This window comes from Rhipicephalus sanguineus, chromosome 1 (genome assembly GCF_013339695.2).
Source record: "Rhipicephalus sanguineus isolate Rsan-2018 chromosome 1, BIME_Rsan_1.4, whole genome shotgun sequence".
Taxonomy (NCBI): Eukaryota; Metazoa; Arthropoda; class Arachnida; order Ixodida; family Ixodidae; genus Rhipicephalus; species Rhipicephalus sanguineus.
In genome coordinates, this window is record NC_051176.1 from 268,062,047 (window position 1) to 268,083,044 (window position 20,998).

Consider the following 20,998-nt stretch of genomic DNA (forward strand, 5'->3'; position numbering starts at 1 on the left):
TTGGTAGAAACAGCGAGAGAAGTTTAAATGTCAGTACCACCTCCAATAATTTTTTAACATTTCAAGTAAACGTGCGCATTGAGTTCAGAATGCCTCACGACGAACAATGCCAAACGTGGCAGCGTTATGAGCTGCGGGCACGCCACAAATTCCAAGAAACAATCCTTTCTCCTCTCCGAGCATTTTGCTAGACCCCAGTGTTGACTGTGACGTCAACATTCGTGTCTGGTCATGTCATCCACAAAAAGAACCTGTTTGTCTGCTCGCAGGTACACACGCTCGCCACTCTTCCCCCTTGCACAGCAAGGAGGAGCACTCGGCCAGGAGGAGAAACAAGTGGGTTGATGATCCAAAAGCAGGGGCTGCTTCTGCATCATCAAATGTGTGTAGCTCCGCTATTACGGCACAGTTTCGAAAAATTATTGCGGTTGTGTGTTTGTTGAATACTCGTGCACAAGTGCAACACCACAACTAAATTTCGACCTCTGAGTAGTTTAGGGGCCCTTTAAAGGATCAGAGTTATCATATAACACAAACATTGTCAATTTTCTTTATTGTATGTCAGCTCTAATGTGTACATTCAACAGTAGGTAAAAAGGAATTGCATCTCAACTTGCATAAATTACTGTGACAATTTCACAGCTGCTCACAGTTGGTTGACTTAGTTTCATGTAATGAAAATATTAAATAAGGCTATGAGCATCTGTTACTTTGCAATTATGGGGCGCCACAGTGATATTTGCTGTATCACAACAAATCTAAATGCAGTAGGGCAAGTACAAGCTGGCACATGTTGCATCACAGGTGTGGTTTACAAGTATAGTTTGACAATGAGAGTTACTCTAGTTCTTTGAACAGAGCTACTTTACATGCAATACAAAATGTGTCAATCAGCAGAAGCACGATGCATTGTAAATATGAACAAAACTGATTTGTAGACTAAAGTGGGATGTCTGAATAATGTGCACAAGGAGGCTCCACCTTTGAACATGGTCTCTTACAATAAGTGCTGGTGTACGAACATGACTCGTTCTGGAATGATTGTGGAGGGTCATTTCCATAAATGCGCAATGTGTGTGGTGGCATATACATTTCAGATCACACAGTTTTTTTTCTCTGGTATAAGGTCACCTTTCTGCCCCACTGTGTTTGGCCAAAGCATTCAACCACCTCCAAGCCACACCTGCCTTGCAGGAAGTCATGGATGTTGTCTTCTACATTGACATTCATGCTGAGTGTGTCAAGATTTTGGAACTCAGTTTCATTGCCACGTCTCATGCGCCTTGAAGCACTCCTGTAGCATTTCCAAAGCTGAGCCTCTACAAGCAGGAAATGCGTATTTTTACTGACTGTTTCAAGAAACTGTTTCAATCCACTGTCACCATGGTTTAGATGTATCCACATAGTCACTGAGAAACAAAATGTGATGTCAAAAGCATCCTTGCCCACTTTTCTCAAGTAGGATATCAGCGACTCTATACTGTCATTACTTGTTATATCCAAACACATGTATTCTATTGCTTCAGGACATGAGCAGTTCTTCTTGGCACATTCAATTAATGAACTGTCAATGTCAATGGCAAGCATTTTCACGTCAGCCAATCCTGATGAAGCCAAGTTCCGGTATAGGTGAGTTGTGAGCTCCTGCAAAGAACAAAGATAAAGGCTCAAATTTGTGCACTCCCTTGATGTGTTGTGTTGCCAAGGAAACAAATTTACTTCAAATAAATCAACAGTGTTTGACAGTTTCACTACTACTACTATCTGTGCAGAGTGCTCACAGGTGCTGTAAACTATTATGACATGCTTGCACAAGTAGCAACACTGGCATAAACAACAGCACAGACATGGAGCACGTGGTATGCATTGACTAGAGATTTTTATTTGGGGTCGATTAATGTGCCCGTATTGTAAGCTACACAGCTGGTTGGCAGGGGCTTTTCCACTAACGGTCACTTTTTATGATGCACACAGTGCAAAAAGCTATAAAGTGCGCGAATAAAAACTACAGAAGGGTAGACAGGCGGGCTAGTTGGTATAGGTTCATTGTGAAAAACTTGGAAGCACGAACAAACAAGACACGGAAGAGTAGAACACAAACAAGCGCAGTTTGTGTCCTACTCTTCCGTGTCTTGTTTGTTTACGCTTCCAAGTTTTTTACAACAAATAAAAACTAACCTTAAAGCACTCTTAGCGCTTAATTGTTTACCACAGCTACATCAGTTAACCCGCTAAACCTTCCTGGGCGGTTTCATAACATCATGGCTTTTTTGCATTCATCTTTGCCCGCTGTGATGAGTTCCAATACTTACAACACTCTTCACTCTTCTAGTCTGTTACAAAATAAAGAGGACTGAAAGTGTGTAACAGGGTGTCAGAACGAAATGTTTTTTGTTTGGTTTTAGTTTTGTACCACAGGAAAAAGTTCCGTTCCGTTTCTGTTCCGGAACGAAAAACAAAAAACAAAAAACATCAAGATGAAACAAGCGCAATATGCATGAAGACTTAGAAAGGACACAGGATGGAGCACCGAAAAAAAATGTTCCGTAACGGTTCGTAATGGTTTTTATTTTTGTACACAAAATTTGAATTTGAAATTAAAATCTGATATGTGAAACCGCTGTTATGATAAAACAAATTTCAGCGCCGACGGCGCCTTCTCCACGCTTATCTGTGTGATCGGCACACCAAGGTTCACTTGCGTTAATATAAACAGATCTGGTTGGCACTCTTCATTTTTCGCAAAATTTCAACGCATGTTTACTTTGGAATCCCTGCCTGAGACACGCACTAATACTGTCCCTTGAGATATGCATTAATGCTTGCATTGCATGATCTCGGTTGTTCTGGATTGCCAACTTTTTTTTTCCCTTGAACCGAAAACGGATAAAAAATATTTCGGTTTCACTACGGAACAAAATAATGGATAAAGCTTCGATTACGTTTTCGTTCTGTTCAAAAATATCGTCTTTTTCGTTTTTGGTTTTCGTTTTTACACACTGGTGTGTAACACTTGCATCATTACATTACATTTGTGTTCTTTCAGTTGTGTAATTCAGGCAATTTGTTACTCAATTGACTGAATCTCTGGAAATACGAAGAGCTGCATAATTTGGTCAGAGCAGTAATTGTAATTAATGTTTTCTACAAATTTATGCATCCGCTAAACAGATGCAACAGTTCAGTTTTCATTTGCTGTTGTGCACATGTATATTTCAACTACTTCACTCATTACCATGCGACAGCTAATGCTCAACATGCATACTTTCCAAGCATAATTTTTGCACTTATCTTTTAAATACGAACCTACACATTTTTAATTTGGCTAACGAAAATGGCTGAGAGTATGCAGTTTTAGAAGAGAGTACCCAGAGCTCTGCGAACGCAATCGCCCTGGGTTTTCGCCACTGAACATGTGTCATACGCTAACTACTCTTAGGTTTTGTCGTTCCGGCACCTCCTTTTCGAAAATTGCGTGCGTACACAAGCCGATCAACGCAAAGCTCCTTTGGGTAGACCTCGTGAAGGTCCGAGCGCGATTCACTGGTGTTTGTATTTATGGAGGTTAAAGGGTTAAATACTGCTCTAAAACGTCTACGGCGCGCCTAAGCAAGCCCAATGTGCCCAGAGACTAGGTAACTAATTCTAAATTTCTCTAGTAATACTGCTTCTGGCGTCATCTGCCCACGCGAAGAATTTTTGCTACCCACATGCTTCAAGACACAAGCGATTCAAACAAACTGATGTCATCGTTTTTGTTACCGCTGTTGAGCTCGTTAATAAACACAAACTAGCGACGACGATTAGCCACTGCGATGACATTATTAGTTCTTTACTGATACTCTGATACCCTTAACGCTACGAACTCTTTAAAACAGAGCATCTTACCCCGCTGTTGCAGCCAATGTCGAGGGCAACAACTTGGGACTGGTCAGTCAAGTTACAAAAAGTTACCAAGTCTTTTGGTAGCATTTTTAGCCGCTCCTCTGGTTTGTTGAATTGGTAGTAGTTGTTAAAGTTTCCATATTTTGCTCTGCTTCCCGAGCCGCCTTTCTCAGATGTGGGCGCGGCCATGTTAATAAAAACCGGAACCAGTAAACCGGAACTGCAGAGCTGTGGAGCTCAAGACGTATCGTGCACAAGCACATGTCGAATTTGTCGATACATCCGCTATATACGTCCAGCGCACCAACATATGATCAGCAGGAGATGCTGTGCAATATTTTCAGTGTGTGATTGCGCCGATCCAAGTTGGAACTTTCGAGTTGCAGTGTTCCATATTTATTTCTGTTCATGTTGCCTTAACTTCGCGCTGTGCTTCCTGAGCGTTCTCTCCGTTTCACTTTCTCAGACAGCAGTAACCGTGAAGCGGTTTCTTCGAGACGTTTACGGTATGGAAGACGACGGGCTGTTTGACGAGGTGCGTTTCGTGGTTTGCATACGTTTTGTATTTCGGACAACAAACTGGCGTGACACTGTTGGATCTATGTGTGCTCCGCAGGAACCGTTTTGAGTGAAGTGTTCAGTTCATGTATTTCTGAACAAAGTTTCTACCTCACGTGTCACTTGTGTCTGGAGCGTGTGTATACCGCGCATTTAAAGTTCGCTTTCCATTCGTTGTGCTTAGGATAAAGAGGAAAAAAAAAAAACAGTGGCGCGTATTACGATTTTTCTTGTGACTCTTCGTGAACACCCGTCAGATTACAACAGTGACATTATGTGGTAATGGCATGTGCAGGTGAACATTTGAGCAGAAAGCTACAACTCTTGCATGCAGCGAGTGTAAGCAAAATGTAGGAGCTGTGTTACTAATATGCATATTTCTTTGAAGGACCCTGATTTGTATGAGATCACGGATTTTACAACATCGACGGAATGGGAAAGGTACGTTCCGGTGTATTTACGCTGGCAAGAGTTAATGAAAAAAAAAGGTGATATTTGTCGTCTTGTTTCTGAAAGAATACCACCCTTGTTTGGTTTAGTGTTACTTATTGCCTCTATGTTAACACATAAATGACAGCGTCTGTATTGTGAGCTACAACGCATAAACTTTGAATTCTTTCATTTGCAGGTTTATTGCTTCAGTAGAAGCAGTCATTCACGAATGGAAACTCACAACATTAAGGACTCTAGAGCCATTGAAAGAGGTAACTGGTGGGCAGTATTGACAGTGCTCATTTCGTTATTACGAGCTGCAGCAATGGAGTTGATACGTCATGTCATTGTGGCTGTTCTGTTGCTGTATAACAATCAAGGCCACATACAGTGAACTGCTTCGTGGCACAAAAATGTTTCACTTAAAGTGTCTGTCATCACTCTACATGCGTCCGTAACGCTTAGCACCTGGGTCTTCTTTTTGTGTCCTTATTCAACCAGCGCTTTTTTTTTTTACAATAATGTACCAACAAGCCCAAATTTCAATCGTTCTGAAACAACCTTTGAGGAGTGAACAAGTTGCACAACTACTGACTTAGTGAATGACTTAATGACAGTGTACATGACTTATTTTTGCTGGAAAACTATTATTTAGGTCTGCTTAAGTAGCACTCATCCCAAAGACTGCACTCTTATGGTTTTTCTTGCTAGAAATGTGCTAGAAATGCAAAGAAATGTGGTGGTGTGACAGGCTACATTGGCCATGTGAATGCCATAATTGAGCATCATACTACTTCCCGGTGAACTCATTCCTTGAAGTTAAGGCTGTCTTTAAGATTGAAATGTAGGTGGGTGTGCAGTCTTTCAGAGTTCAATTAGTACTGAAATGCCTTGCTGTGCAGTAACCACTTTTTGAATTTGGTTAATAGTTCTCAAATTAACATCATTGATTAAATGGCTTCCATAGCTTGGGATCTCCACACAAAAATTAACATTAAAAATCTGGAAAGAATTAAAAGAAAAGAAGTACGATTTATTTATAGTAAATTTAGGTCTACCTACTCCCCCACTGCATTACTAACTGCAAATGATATTGAATTACTACAAATTCGAACAAAAAAAGCCAACTAGAGTTTCTTTCAGATATAGTTAACCATAGCCTAGCCTTAGACACTGCAGCATACGTATCCCCCTTGTTAAAGGACCCCTGACACCAAAATTGAAACGTCGAGATGTTTGTGTTGTTTGACTTTCCTGTATACGGGGGTACATCTGACCGATTATTAGTGACGAACGTTGCCTTTAAGATATCTTAATTTGGTTTTAAAGTAAGCGTGAGTGCTCATTTGAGTTGGCTGCACCTCGCGACATCCTCGTATGACGTAGATAGAGGCCCCGCGGGGCGCACGTGCACAATACGACGACTGGCACCCGGCGAGGCCTATTGTTCCGCACCCTCTCGTTGTCGGGCTGCTCTCGAGGTAGTTTTCGTGAGGGGACACGCGCTTAACAGGTTTAACCCATACCGAGGCACCCACATACTTTCAATCTCTAGAGCATGCGGGGCCCCGATTTGAAAACCGCGCTTTCAACATCACCACAGCTTGAGGGCACGTGGTCTTTGACGCTCATGGGGCGCTAGTTCCTTGTGGTTTTTAGGCGGGCGTTTTGAAGTGACGCTAAAGTGTTCACAATCACCTACGCTAGAATTAGTTATACGATATGCTAGAGCATTTACGATTTGACTTAGGGATTACCAGACACAAAGCTACAAATTACAGTAAAAAAGTCACCAACAAAAATTTTGCTGTCAGGGGTCCTTTAAGCAGAGCTACACGGCACCACTACCCTCATTTTCTAACACCAATATTCGCAAGGACTTACACTTTTCGATACTCTTTTTTTTCCACAAAGAGTAGCTGATTGGAATAAACTAACTGAAGCATTTCCCCAATGCCCCTGACCTGTGTGCCATTTTAATTGTGTAAATACTGTTGTTCTTTTACGACTTCCTTAGAGTTGTATTATGACCAAGTTGTTCAATTGTTCTTTTTTTTTAATCATAACCCTCTACCTTATGATCAAAGAAATTGTCTGAAAAGCGTGTTTAAACCTTGTTTCATTCTGTTATTTTGTGTGCATATTGCTCACGCTGCTTAAACTTCTTGTCTGCAGTATTTAATAAATAAATAAATAAATATAATTTAACCAGTTCTCACCGTTTTGGGGGGGTCGGGTGGGTAAAATTTATCCACTTCACCATCCTCCTGGCCCAGCTGCATTGAGTTTTTGGAGTACCGAATCCAAGAAGAAACCAAATTTTTTTGCAGCTGATACATTCCTCCTCTGATCACATTTTGTTATGGATACTCCACTTCATGACAGTAGCACATCTCACTTAAATTGCAGTTCGAGTGCCTAAGTTGCTAGCGAATTCTTGGTTAATTCTGTGCTTGGTGTATATTTTGCACTCGGCTGTACACTTAATACACAATGTGTCTATCACTTGTGTTATGTGATAGCAAACTTGAAAGTGAAAAGAGAAAAATGGCAGTTATGGAGGCCAGAATGTGTGGCATTTCTGAAGAGGCTAGCAGTGAGTTGGAGAAGGTGTTATGAAATGCCCTTTTTATTTCATGATTACTCTTGCCAGCACCTTTTCAATGAAGAGAATGTTTCACTAACTTGTTTTTGATTTTACATTTAATTTTTCTTTTTGTGAATGATTCCCTTCATCAGGTTTGATTTTACAAAGGAAAAATGGTAGTGTGTAGATCGCAAGGTTGTCATTGTGTCTGTGAAGTATTACGCCACGGTATACCACTGAAAAAAGCGGAAAATTCAAATATCGGCCTATACACTATTCTCAGAGAAGCTGCTTGTTCTGTGGGCAAGATGGCAGCATACACATAATTGTAGGCGTTGGCAGGATTTTGTCTTAAGGAATGCAAACCCATGTTGCATTGCGGTTTGGGAGGAGGTGTGGGGATAAGTGCCCCTTTAGCACCCCCCTACAGGCACCCATGCACATGATGCCTACAGCACCATGACTATAGCTTGGGAATTCCTCTGCCATGCAGAGAACACTAAACCACCTCTCAAAGATTGCCCCCACATCAAGGCAGATAGAAGAAAGGAGGTGGAAATATGGGAAATATGTATATAGGGGCCATGACAAAAAATGAGGTGATGCCTTTACGACTTTGATATGACAGAAGTGAGGAGATCTGTGTTGCTTGCATGTCCTGATAGATATTACAAAAGAAAGGCTTTGCTGCCTTAATCTTGATGGCTATGTCCTCAAGTTTTCGAAGATACTCTTGTGGTAAAATTTCTCCTAGATGACGCTTAAAGCTTGTTGTGTATAACCAAAACATTGGGCAGGGCCTTGTGGGGGGAGTTATGAAAGCCTATTAATGATCACCAGTTCTAGCTGTCATTACAGTATGCACGCACCACTGGGATTGCCTTAAGTATTTTCGCACCTTTTAAAAGGGTAATCATCCACTTTTAAAGCATCTTTGCCAGCTCATTTTGCATACACGAAGGAAAAAAGGCACTTTCAAGACAGTGCTTTTTATTATATCAGCATTGGGCTTGATGGCTAGATGCACAGAAGGGTAATTTTACTGTGGCCTCTGCTGATTAAGGAAGAGGCTACACAAATAATTGCTATGAAGCAGATGCATCAGTGCTACAAGTTACGGAATTCCAGGATAAAAGCACCAAAATTTGATCTTTTACATTCAACAAACATAATAATAGGAAATAAATAGGTGACTTTTATTTACCTAATTTAGCTTACGTAAGGCGAGCAAGATGCTCAGTTTCATGTATTTTACTTCAGAAAGTAGCTACACTGGTTGCTTTGTCTAAAAAAATTGTAGAAAAAGGCACCTAAGTTGTACATGGTGGCAGTTGGAATATCCACATTAGTTCATTGACTTTCCCACTGCATTTGTGTACTGTGTAACTTTGCCACTTTTTAGCTTGAGAATATGATTAAAAAAAACACTGCTGCCAACCTTGCTTTGCTGATGGTCTTGACATGCAGTGTTTTTGTGTGTGTGGTGATTGTTGCATAATTTTAAATAAAGCTACTTATAAATAACCACTTGTAAATGAAGCAAGCAGGTCTGTTTTGAGCTGTTTGATTTCTTTCTCGACAATACTGTAACCTTTCTGTAATCTTTAAGTGTGCCAGTGCACTTCAAGATCTCTTCAACATGAATAACGCTGCAGAGTTCTGTCTTGTGAAATGTGCTCCCGCACCTTTGTTGGGTGACATCCTGTCCTGCTCTCTCAGTTGACTCCATAACAGCTCTGTGCAACATGGCAATGTTGTCATGGAATGCTATCTAGCACTGTGACACGCTGCATATTTCCTCTTAGGGATCCTGACAGTGCACACAAAAGTTGAAGCAATTCCTGAAACTTGAGGGTCCATGTTTCAAACTGACTGAGGTTCCCTCCTTCATTTTGCTGTGTCATTAGTCGTGTATGTTATCAATGCCAGTTATTGCCTTGACATAGTAATAGTAGTGTCACAAAGGGATTTAGCTGGTAAAAGTAAGGTATGAAGGCACAGTTTGTGCATAAATATAATACTAGTTGATTTGCCAAATGATCACTGAGGTTGTGCCCAGGGATGTCATGGAACAAATGCTGCTATGCTTCTGCCTGATACCCAGTTGACTATATTTTCTTTTGTGTGTTTGTGCCTTGTTTAGGGTGAGCTTTCTGGCACAAACTGGAAGACTTGCTCTGAGGACATAAGGTTTGCCAGTTTTGCATTCAAAATTACTAGGCATTACTTACAAGAAGCTTCAAGAAGCTTAGATGAAAGCCAGCATCTTGAAGGTAAGGAATGCATATGGCAAGTCTTGTTTCTTGTATACCAATAAAAAAAAAAAGAGCCCATGTATAAAAATCTCTGTATAAAATTTTCTTCATGGTACTTGATAAAGCATTGAGTTAACGGATTGATTATGTGTATATTATACAGCATACATCATTCAGCAGCAGTGTGGCTCAAAAAGAGGCTAGCCACTTTCTCGTGATTTTCTTTCAGTCAAAATATAGGTCATGGTGCTGATATAAATTGATGTTGTGGCCGAAATATTGATCCAAGATGCAGGAAACTTGGTCAGCACATAAGGCAGCACCTGAACCAACATATGATTTTCAAGCACTTGATCTTTTCTTCGTGATTTTTTTGTCTTCAAGACCAGTTTCTCCCTGAAAACAAGGTCAAGAGCTGTGCCCTTTATGCCTGGCTTGTGGCAGAGGCTGAAAAGCACCTAACACATTCTTTAGCAGCGTACAGCTTTTAGCAGACCTTTCTCTGTGCTTCTGAGGGACTTCGTTGCTTACATTTCTGTAGGCTGCCTCAATCACATAATTCTACCAAACCGTTAGGTAGGGCCTTAACTGAGTGCCAGACCCATAATGTTGCTGTAGAATGTTTTTGCTGATGTAGTACTTGATTATTGTGTGTGCAACAGAATGCTGCCTGCTTCAACAGGTGAGCATGGTCTACTGTAATTTTTCATTGTGTGTGCAGAAGAAAAATTCCAGGAAGTTTTACTCAACTCACTGTATACTTTGTGAACGTAGAAGAAATGAAAATAGGCTGCAACTTTTCGGACATTTTTATGTATATAACATTAATTTCTTTGTTTTTTCTTGATAAACATCTCAGATGAACCAACCCCCTTTGCCCTAGAAGATATGATGACTTTAGGCAATGATTTCCCTCCTAGGGCTCATTACTTGGTTCGATGGTGAGCAACTTTTGAACTCACTTTTCATGCAATGTTTCTGACTTTGCCTTGTGCACTTCTTGCTTTTGTTTGTAATTTTTCTTCTAATACAGAAATTTCTTGACAAACATTTTAACAAATATGGAATCTAAGTAAAGCCTTTACCTTGTTGCATTTCACAGAAGTTGGTGGTGATGATGTGGCTGGTGCTGGGCAAATTGTTTTTCTTGACTGCTATTTTCAAGCTCTACAGTCTTGGTCACTAAGAGGCATAGGTTGGTAGTATAGGTAGACACTCACTCGCATTCATACACATGCCACTCAGACTCATCGGCATTTACTCAAACTTCGTATTTGTTTCAAATCACAAGTGCTGGGAATCACTCGTGTTTGTGCTCACTTCCACTTAAATTTTGCCTGCATCTGCTCATGTTCATACCCACATCCACTCGCGTTCAATGGCACTAACTTGTGCTTATACTCACTTCCACGTATCAGCACTCATGTTCATACCCACGTGCATTCGCATTCATCGTCTCTTATTAGCCTTCATACTCAGGGTGTAAGGACCGAGTGGTGGTTCGTCACGTTTGCGAGTGCGTGGCTCAACGGGACGGGCGACAAGAGAATACGCACGAATGAGTTTTGATCAACATTTATAGGGACAAGGTATGCTAAGGACGATGACGAAAAAAAACAAGCACGGAGATAAACACACATAAATTATTCTGAAAGTCTTAACCGCGGAATGTCCGTTCAAGGTAGCAAGAAAACGAAGTCTCACGACTCGTAGACGACGTTGCCTTGACGAGGGTCAGTCCACATGCGGCGACGAGTGTCGTTGAAGGCAAGCCCAGGCACGCAGGTGACACGTCCCGTGTGCTTCACAGCAGGAAGACAAGGCCTCCGTAAGGCCTCCCGTTTGATCACGGCCTTGCGCCGTCCCAGGTGGCGACGGTGTTCAGGAACTCGTGACGCCTGCCCGCCGACACAGCAGGAGCCGCGCCCTGTACCGGTAGCCTCAGGCAGGTAGCTCGGCTCCCCAGGTCTCACCGAGAACAGGCAGGAGGAGCTCCCCAGACAGCGCCCTGGTCCGGCACGTCCTCGCTGGTGCCACCGCCAACGCCCGAAACACCAGGAAAGCACCAGTCCTCGCTGAGCACGGCCACGACAACTTCTCGGACAGCGCCCTGGTCCGGCGTGTCCTTCGGCTTGCTTCGCTCAGCCCTCTGCGCGTTCCACACGCGCCTCTCTTCTTTCTCGTCTTCTTGTTTTTTTTTTTTTTTTCTCATGCCGCCGCCGCGCGTGCCACCTGCCCCTGGCTCGCCTTCATGTCGCCGTCGTCCTCATTCTCACAAGTCCGCACAAACATCTCAAAATTCACAAACGTCTAAATTTCTTTCACAAATTCCCTTCATTCACTACACAGGGTGTAGACAATCGCAGTTCAACAATCATTTCAGTGAGTCCCACTGAACTGGAGCTTGTGCGACTCTGAGTGAGTTTAAGTGCATCTTAATCAAATGTGATTCCATATTAAGCTAACTCGCAATTAAGTGAAGCATTGTGGAAAGTAACCATGCCTTTTTAATCAAAATGTAGGAATAATAAGGACAAGGGAAATGAAATGTTAAGAAAAGGAACATTGCCACTGGTGGGAGCTGAGCCTATGACCTTAGCATGATGACTGTAATGCTTTGCAAATTCATTGGTGCCTACTGGAAACAGTGAACCTGACTGAGTGCATTGCAGTAGGGCTCATATCTAATAAATCAGATGTTACTAGTGCAAGCAGCCAGGACAGATAGCAGGTTGCATAAGTCTGTTTCTGTGAATGAAATATGAACTTCACCTTCAGGTCTATAGATTCGATGTTTTGTGTGCAGGACATTCGTTATACCTGTGTCCAGGTTTTTCTGTGGCATAGTATAGGTCAGCATACTCAATTATAAGTACTGACATTCACTTAACAGGCATCAATGTGAATGTGTTATACAAAAGGTGTGATAGACAAAAGTGGAAACTCAAATCTGCTTGTGAGTGTATGCACCTGAGTGTGGACATGATTTTTTATTGGAGTATACACATGAATATGAGTAAGGCTGGATGCTGTTGAGTGTGAGTAGGTGTAAGTACGAGTGTGAGTGCCACTGTAAGTGTGAGTACAGCTAAAATAATGTTAATAGGGCCACCGAATATCAGGGGATGGGAGTGTGAATATGAGGTTCAGTGGGTGTGTAAACAAGAACACACATTTTATGAATGTGGATGCACATGAATGTGAGTAAGTGGTGGTGCAGTGCTAATGGGTGTTAGTGTAATGTGAGCATGTGTGTGGGCCACAAGGTACTAACTCAAGGACTGCTTCTGCCTGTCTTAGACCTACTTGTTACGCAGGATACTTGTTACTCTGGGTGAATAAGCAGGGGGCGGAAACTCCCTATACCACCCATGGGCATAGGTCAGCAAACTCACTCATGAGTCGACTCACTCAGACTCAGATCGAGCCATGAGTCTGAGTGAGTCTGGGTAAGTAATATTTTGGTGAGTTTGAGTCCGAGTGAATTTGGTTGAGACAAATTTTTGTGAGTCTGAGTCCGAGTGAGTCCGGTTGAGGAAAATTTTGTTGAGTCTGAGTTCGAGTGAGCCCTAAACACATAATATATTTCTTGAGTGAGTCTGAGTGAACTCCAAATTTTTTTCCCGACCTATGGTGATAACTACTCAACTTCACCATTACTATTAGCCTTATGACAGCTCACGTTGATACTCTCTTCTACTCACACTTACTTCAATGCATTAGCATTCATACGCCAGCTCAATATTTATTGATCAGAGGCATGCCTTGACCCCCCCCCCCCTGCAAAATTTTTCAAAGGATGTTCTTTTTCAATAATATTTCAATAAAAATGTCGTTACTGGATTGCAATCACTGATGACTCGTATGTGAAGGTAAGAGATCAAAATGCGTATCGTGAGCGCCGATTATGTGAGATATTGGCGTTGACATACTGATTAAACGTTAACGGACTCATGAGTCGACTCACTCAGACTCAGATCGAGCCGTGAGTCTGAGTCTAAGTGAGTCCGAGTGAGTCCGAGTGAGTAATATTTAGATGAGTGTGAGTTCTAGTGAGTCCGGGCAAGCAAAATTTTAGTGAGTCTGAGCCTGAGTGAGTCCTATTAAGGAAAACTTTGGTGAGTCTGTGTCCCAGTGAATCCTAAGGGCAAAATATATTCCATGGGTGAGTCTGAGTGAGCTCGACATGTTTTGCCGACCTATGCCCATGGGACACGCTCACGCATGCCTATATGCTGCGGCAGTGCCGCTTCCACCACTAGCGGCTGCCGGGTATCCAACTAGAAATAATTCACAAACAAAACATTTGTTTCATGACGTCACTGGTCAGGTCAGCAAATAGAGGAAAAGGGCGCGAAACCGAAAGGAGGAGGGTTGCGGCGGAAGCTCTCCTTTCCCATTTCGCATGCAAGCGGAATGTGTTCGTGCTCTCTTGCAGGTCCGCTGGCCGCTCGGGCGATGTGGCCATTCGTTAATTTAGTTAACCATTTTTTAAATCTTGTTCGTGTGTTGTGAGGTTGACACACTAAAGCTGACTGATTTTTTAAGACAAAACTCAATCAACACAAGTAAAATTTAAATTTTTTTTTTGTTAATCACACGTTTTGTAGTAAAAAACAGAGACATACACGTGGTGCTAAAGTGTCAATCTGCAAAAGCAGCTTTAATTCACAACTGAAATATATGCGCATAATGAGCAAACATTGAACCCAGAATATCCGAACCAATGCGAAAATTATTAAGAATCACAAGCAGGCCGCGTCATATTTGACTCAGTGACGTCTGTTATGACGGTGCACATGTTTTTCTTACAGAACTTGAGTACCAAACAAGACAGAAGTTCAGGGGAAGATGAAGGCGTGAAGCGATGAATAGGGAATGCTGCTGGAGACAATGTTTCAGCAAGTTGACTTGTTTTCGTCAGGGCAGCAGCATTGCCTTCACGAAAAAAAGTCCACTTGTCAAAACGTTGGCTCCAGCGACATTCCCTGTTGAACGATTTCTCAAAGCATCAGGGAGTCCATTACATGCATTTCAGTGACAGTATTAGAAGTAAAAGCCCTCAAAGTTTCAAACTGTCTACATGCATTTCCATGAACAGGAAGGAGCCTATGATTGCTTCACATCATTTGAACTACATGCCAAAAGTAAGAAATGAACAATTTGTGTAGCCAAAGCAGTACGCACTCAAGCCTTTCATTAAATGTATTTCACCGGTAGCAGGTAGGCTGTCGTCATGACAAATTAGTCTAGCGACACTGCCATTATATCATTCCAATCAGGCTTGCAGAGGACGGGGTTTACACATATACTCAAGCAAAAAGAATACCTGCTCAAATAATGGACTCAAATGCTTGTGCTCACCCGTTGTCACTAGGACTCCTGAAAAACCTTCGCGGAACTGGAAATCCTTGGGTTAACACACTACAGAGCCGCACAAAACATGTGATGTCCCGATTTAGCGATCTTCGTCTATTGCCATGGTTGGCCTGCTCGACGTGGCTCACTGCGGCTTCTGTTCGCTGCACGCCACATCAAATGTCTTATCTTTACCATATTGATACTTTGCACGCCAACCGAGCGAGATAACCAAGCGCGATCCAACTTTTGATATTGCTGAGCGAGTGGCAAGGGTGAGTGGAGGCAGGTGCTACGAACCCAAGACAACCAGTTCCCGTGCTTTGCCCGATTTAAAATTCACAAAATAACAAGTAAAAAAGACAAACAAACAAAACAAGAGTTCTTTACAGTTCAATCAAATTTATTTATTAGTAAAAACTCGTGAAAGACAATAAATGCGAACATCCACATCAACCTCACTTCGTTCAACCAGATAGATCTTAGGATGCCCAGCAACTGCTACAAGCGCGCATGTTCCTTGAAAGCGAAACTTGCGCTCAGTTTCCGGGGCCTGGAATAAGCTCCTGTGAGTTCAGGGACTGAGTGTGAGTAATATATTTGAAGTCAGTCTGAGTGTGTGTACAGTCTGAGTGAGTTCAGAAGTACTATTGGGGAGGATTTCATTCTATCTTCTGGCTGTGCTGCACAGATATAATAGCCTTATACTGCGGCCATGAAAGGTGAATGTGCACTCTGAAAGCCTGAGGCGTGCGCTCGTCCTAATTTTCTTCACTATGCCTCGCCATTTTCCTCATTGGTGCTCTCTTTACATATCTGCTGATCCAGGGCAAAAGTTTTATTTGAAGAACATAAGAGCAGTTGCTCAAGGGCTTGACTTGAAGGCAAATCAAATCTGATATAAAATGAGTACAATCACTGTATGGCAATACAAAGAGGAGAAACCATATAAATTACATAACTATGTGCTAGGTAACATACTTTTTGAATCAATTGCCTTACAGTCTGAAGCATAAAAGCATCTTTAAAACATGAAATAATCAATACAGGCAAACTCAGTCAATAAAATTCCAAGTTTTGCAAACATTTGTGCACCACAGTATTTTTGCATATACCTAACCTCAGCATTCTGCAAGGGACAACGAATATGTAGTCAGGTGTTTGTTGAAATAATAAACTGATATGATTCTTTCAGTTATGGATATAATTATAGGGTGGTTATTAAGGAGTCCGTTGATTTGGTAGTTATTTTTCGAACACATATTATTTGTGCATATTTTCTCCATAAGGTGCTTGCTGCATCATAGATGTTGGCTGGGCTGCTATTGAAGGTAACTAAAAATGAATGTGTCTGACTTGGTTTTCAGGTTTTGAAGAGCGTAAACTACAATTTTTTTTTTGTGTAAAATTTGATACTTAACATTGGGTTTTATTTGAAAAAAGGAGCACTATAGCTCCTTCTTTAAGAGTGTATTTTCAAATCATTTTTTTTAATGATAAACTAAAAAAGGCAGGATAAGTTTTTTTTTGTTAGGTAGTTGTTGAGGTCAGGAAAATTGAGAGTGTGCATGTGATTTTGAGTGAATCTAAGTGTTTTAAAATGGTTTCAAATGGTCAAAAGACACAGAATAAACAGCTTAGCTAATCTAAATCAATGTTTTCAGATACGAATGGGTGGGTTACATTACAAATTGTGCATAATAGTTGTTTGGAGAGCAAAGGTGTGTAGTACAGAGATTTGTACACCTTGTTCTCGTAGACACACCTAGGGTAAGATGTGTACGTTACTGTACTAATAATAGTGAAAAGATGGTAAACGTGCTGCATCAAATTACAAATATTTCTTCTAGGTTTGGCTTGCGAGACTTTTTAGTTATAGCACCAAGCAGTGAAGAGGAAGCTATCTCAAGTGAAGATAGAACGAAACTTCTTGTCAGCTCTGTTTCTGTAGCTTTAAACAACTCAAAGTGGTAAGTTCTTTGATTTCTTACCTTTGCTTTGATTTTTATTGTCATCCAGTGCACTTTACTTTCTATAATGGAATGATGAGCAAAGCAGTATGCAAGAAAATTTTACGCTGTAGCATTGATTATGATTAAACATTATTGACTTTTTCTGGCATGCTGGCATTGTTGCAAGGGCTTCCTCAGTTCCAGGGGTAGTATTGTCCTAGTGGCCTGCAGCTTGGCTAGGTAAGTCAGCAGAAAAGCTTTGAGCAATTGGGGAAAGCATTGAACAGCAACAACAAGGAAACATTTCTTTGCATTGTTATTTAAGATGTTTTCAGCTCCAAAAGCTGCTCATAAACAAAAAGTGAAGTAGACAGCTCTTCCATGAACGAGCTTCCCAGGAACACTGGGGCTGAGAAAAAGGGAAAATTGTCAGCTGAAGTGGGTGCAGTTGATGCTTGGTTGTCATTTATAGGCCTCCAGGAGTATAGTAATTGAACTGATGCCTTCCTGTGTCGAACTTTGCTTGCTTTCCCACATGCAGTGCGTGTCAGAGAAGAGCATTTCATACGGGTCAGAAGCTCACACACAAGTGACCGCTTGTGTGAATGCCTTTCTTCATATTTGCCACTGGAGACATGGAGCTGTCAGTGCTTTAAAGTGTGCAAAAGGTCTTTGTTGTCTTTTGTGTGGATTGAAGCACTCAATATCATTTTTGGCTTCGTGACACAAGCCTTTGTCCTGCAGACATGACCTGCAACAACAGGTTTTGGGTTGAAATGTTCACCTGGTAGATCCTTCTTATAACAAAATTCCTTTACTTGGTTTATCACTTATTTTAAAAAGCCTTCTATTCAGCCACTATTGCAAATTTTTCTTTTACAGTCATACCTGGAAATATTGGATCTGAAGGCGATCACAAAAGAGTTCTATATGTAGGTAATTTGATATGTAAAATACTTTATATATCGAAAATATATTGAAGGGGATATTACAACTGTTTGATATACACAATAATTCGTTATAGTATGTGGGTTCGATATATGCAGGTTCGACTCTAGTACACTGGTAGGTGTAAGGTTGTGTCTAAGGAACATTCTAAATAAATTTTAAAATTGGTACATTATTAGAGAAGATCGGAGAAATAGAATTATTTTCTTGGGGCCATGCCACCAGAGCCTATAATAATAATAATATCTGGGGTTTAACATCCCAAAATCACAATATGATTATAAGGGACAATGTATGAAGGACAATGTATGAACTCTTAACTGACATTGTTGTGGTCGTGTGAATCATGAATGCACGCTGTGCAACGTGGCTTGCGACAAGGACGGCACCACGAATGAACGGAATGTCTTGGACGATGTCAGTATGTTGCACGCTACTACTTTCCGAAACCTGCCCCTATCTAAGTACGTAATAATAATAATAATATCTCGGGTTTAACGTCCCAAAACCACGATATGATTATGAGGGACGCCGTTGTGGAGGGCTCCGGAAATTTCGACCACCTGGGGTTCTTTAACGTGCACCTAAATCTAGGTACATGGGCCTCAAACATTTTCGCCTCCGTCGAAAATGCAGCCGCAGTGGCTGGGATTCGATCCCGCGACCTACGGGTCGGCACTCGAGCACCATAACCACTAGACCACCGTGGCGGACGCCACCAGAGCCAATTCTCACTGTCAACAAATTCACTCTTGCTCTTTGCCTTGACTAGCATCCACAAGCGGTATTCTTTTTCTGCCTTCACCCATGTACTTGAGCCCCGCCATGGTGGTCTTGTGGTTATGGCGCTCGACTGCTGACCCGAAGGTCGCAGGCTCGAATCCCAGCTGCGGCGGCTGCATTTTCGATGGCGGCGAAAATGTTCGAGGCCCGTGTACTTAGATTTAGGTGCACGTTGAAAAACTCCAGGTGATCGAAATTTCCGGAGCCCTTCACTACAGCGTCTCTCATAATCATATCGGGGTTTTGGGACGTTAAACCCCAGATATTATTATTATTACCCATTCACTTGAGCCACGTCACGTTCACGCTACAAGTACCGTCTCATTTTTTTTTCTCTTTCAACTTTGCTTCGCAGCACATTTCGAGGGGTGGCATTGTGTGTTCCAGATTGGATGATTAACTTGACCCTTTCAGACGCCACCAACTGTCTGTAAATACGTCAAATCTATACATCATTGTTTCAAGGCACTTGGTATGCTATTGCAAAAAAAAAGAAAAAAAAGAAAGAAAGAAAGAAAACTCAGGGCCTTTTGGCAGAGCACATGGGATAGGCACACACAAAATAAACTGCACATTATCAAGCCACAACTAGGTAATTGGCCGCCAGTATCAAAGTCACACTGCACAGAAGTAACACTTACAAGGCTACAAATAGGACACACCTACAGCACACACTCATACCTCTTTTCTGGTGGCGATCCACCTTTGTGTGAGAGATGTGGTGAAACACTTACCGTGCTTCACATTTTAATTGAGTGCAAAGGACTAGACACGCTCAGAAAAATATATTTTCCATTACCCTACCGACAACAAAATACCATTACACCCATCAATGTTCATCGGTAGGGAACCTGTTTTTAAACATCAGTCATTGTTTGTGTTTTGGAAAAGGTTCACAACTTTCATGTCATATATACCAGGGCAATCCGTAACACGACCTCTGAAAAGAGGTTGTTCCTGCGGTAGCTGAATTAAAGAAAGCACCTGCCTCCCTTCCTTTGGCCTCAAAAGCCTGAGGAGGCATTCATGCTATTTCCCCATCTCTCACTTGTACATACCATGCTCACTTGTAATTCACTCCACACCCATAGATTGCATCACGTATCACTGCCATAATTTATACTCTATACACACCTTTTATGCTTCTTTATAGCGCGTGATTTTAGGCTTCTATACAGCCATAAATACACCCTGTCATCGAAATCATTGGTCATCGCTAACACTTCATCAAAGACATGGCGCTCTTTGGCCACCCATGGCCCTTGTGCCACAAAACTCCACGAATCATCATCATCATCAAAAAATAAAAATATGTATATCATACGTTAATTTATGTGTGGTATTGTAATTGCTCATAATTAAATTGTAATTAATTATCTCTCTATTCTGAAGTAATTCATGCTCTGTTTTTGCATAAATAGAAAGAAATATCAGGCTAGAAATATGGTGCAGATTCTTTTCCAGTTATGTCCATGCTGAGCAAAGAAAAATTATACTTTTGTCGTGGCTCGCAGGAAGCGGCACATCGAATGACTCCTCGAGCATAGTAGTGCCTTCAGCAAAGGGATCATATGCAACAGTACACTGCAAAATGCAGTTAAATTAAGAAAAATTTATTATGCAGGGAGCTCAGTTCATCCGAAGCTCAAAGTATCTTGCTCTTTCTTAGCCCCTAGTCGATACAAATAACAAAAACAAGTGGTGTACACACTTGTATAGTCATACTGTGTGGTCAGTGACTATTGATGCAGTGCATTTTACAATTGAAAAAAAAAGGTTAATATGTTATGTTAAGTCGGAGTAAACTTTTTTTTTTCAAACATGAATTCACCTGGCTCTTGGAACATTAGTGCATTTTGCATGGGACATTTGCGTGTGTGATCTTGACTCTTGCTCGTAGTGTGCCTTTCTCGAGAAGAAGGGTGTGCAGTTTTTTGTGTGGAAAACCACGGTGGCTTGTGGCCATTATATGCTGCTTCTTAGTAAGAGGTCACGGGGACAAATTACAGCTAGAGAAGCTGTATTTAGATGGATGTGGAATTGCAATGAAATTGTCTAAGTGGGGTTTAGATAGACATTAAAGAATTGCAGCTGGTCCATATCATTCTGGAGCATCCTTCCCCTCCCCATTATTGCCTTTCTCATAGCCTCTGAGTTGCTCTGGGTTGTTATAACCCACAATTTAAGATTTGCATTGATCTTTTCTTTTTAAGGTACAGTAGACTCCGCTAGGTACACTC

At 41.5% G+C, this 20,998-nt stretch overlaps 2 protein-coding genes across 3 annotated transcripts in view; one reads left to right on the plus strand and one right to left on the minus strand.

Annotated features, from left to right (window-relative positions):
* Positions 1-527: 527 nt before the first annotated feature.
* LOC119378936 (RNA 5'-monophosphate methyltransferase) lies at positions 528-4,112 on the minus strand. Its single transcript, XM_037648032.1, has 2 exons — positions 3,889-4,112; positions 528-1,644 (listed from the first exon to the last, which is right to left on the minus strand). The coding sequence occupies exons 1-2, from the start codon at positions 4,072-4,074 to the stop codon at positions 1,099-1,101; spliced, it is 732 nt and encodes a 243-aa protein (XP_037503960.1). The 5' UTR covers positions 4,075-4,112; the 3' UTR covers positions 528-1,098.
* Positions 4,113-4,154: 42 nt separating this feature from the next.
* Positions 4,155-20,998, plus strand: part of LOC119378933 (rab3 GTPase-activating protein catalytic subunit) — a 246,529-nt gene continuing 229,685 nt past the window's right edge. For both annotated transcript variants that reach the window (XM_037648028.2, XM_037648029.2), the window contains exons 1-6: positions 4,155-4,420; positions 4,832-4,884; positions 5,072-5,147; positions 9,606-9,735; positions 10,577-10,658; positions 16,926-17,045. In XM_037648028.2, the coding sequence (XP_037503956.1) occupies positions 4,196-4,420; positions 4,832-4,884; positions 5,072-5,147; positions 9,606-9,735; positions 10,577-10,658; positions 16,926-17,045 (686 nt within the window). In that variant the 5' untranslated portion in view covers positions 4,155-4,195. The remainder of the gene's footprint in view (positions 4,421-4,831; positions 4,885-5,071; positions 5,148-9,605; positions 9,736-10,576; positions 10,659-16,925; positions 17,046-20,998) is intronic.

Bases quoted from the DNA above. Each gene is read 5' to 3' on its own strand.
- LOC119378936 (XM_037648032.1), bottom strand. From the start codon at position 4,074: ATGGCCGCGCCCACATCTGAGAAAGGCGGCTCGGGAAGCAGAGCAAAA. The intron at 1,645-3,888 runs GTAAGATGCTCT...TGTTCTTTGCAG, and splicing joins ACATTGGCTGCAACAGCGGG to GAGCTCACAACTCACCTATA.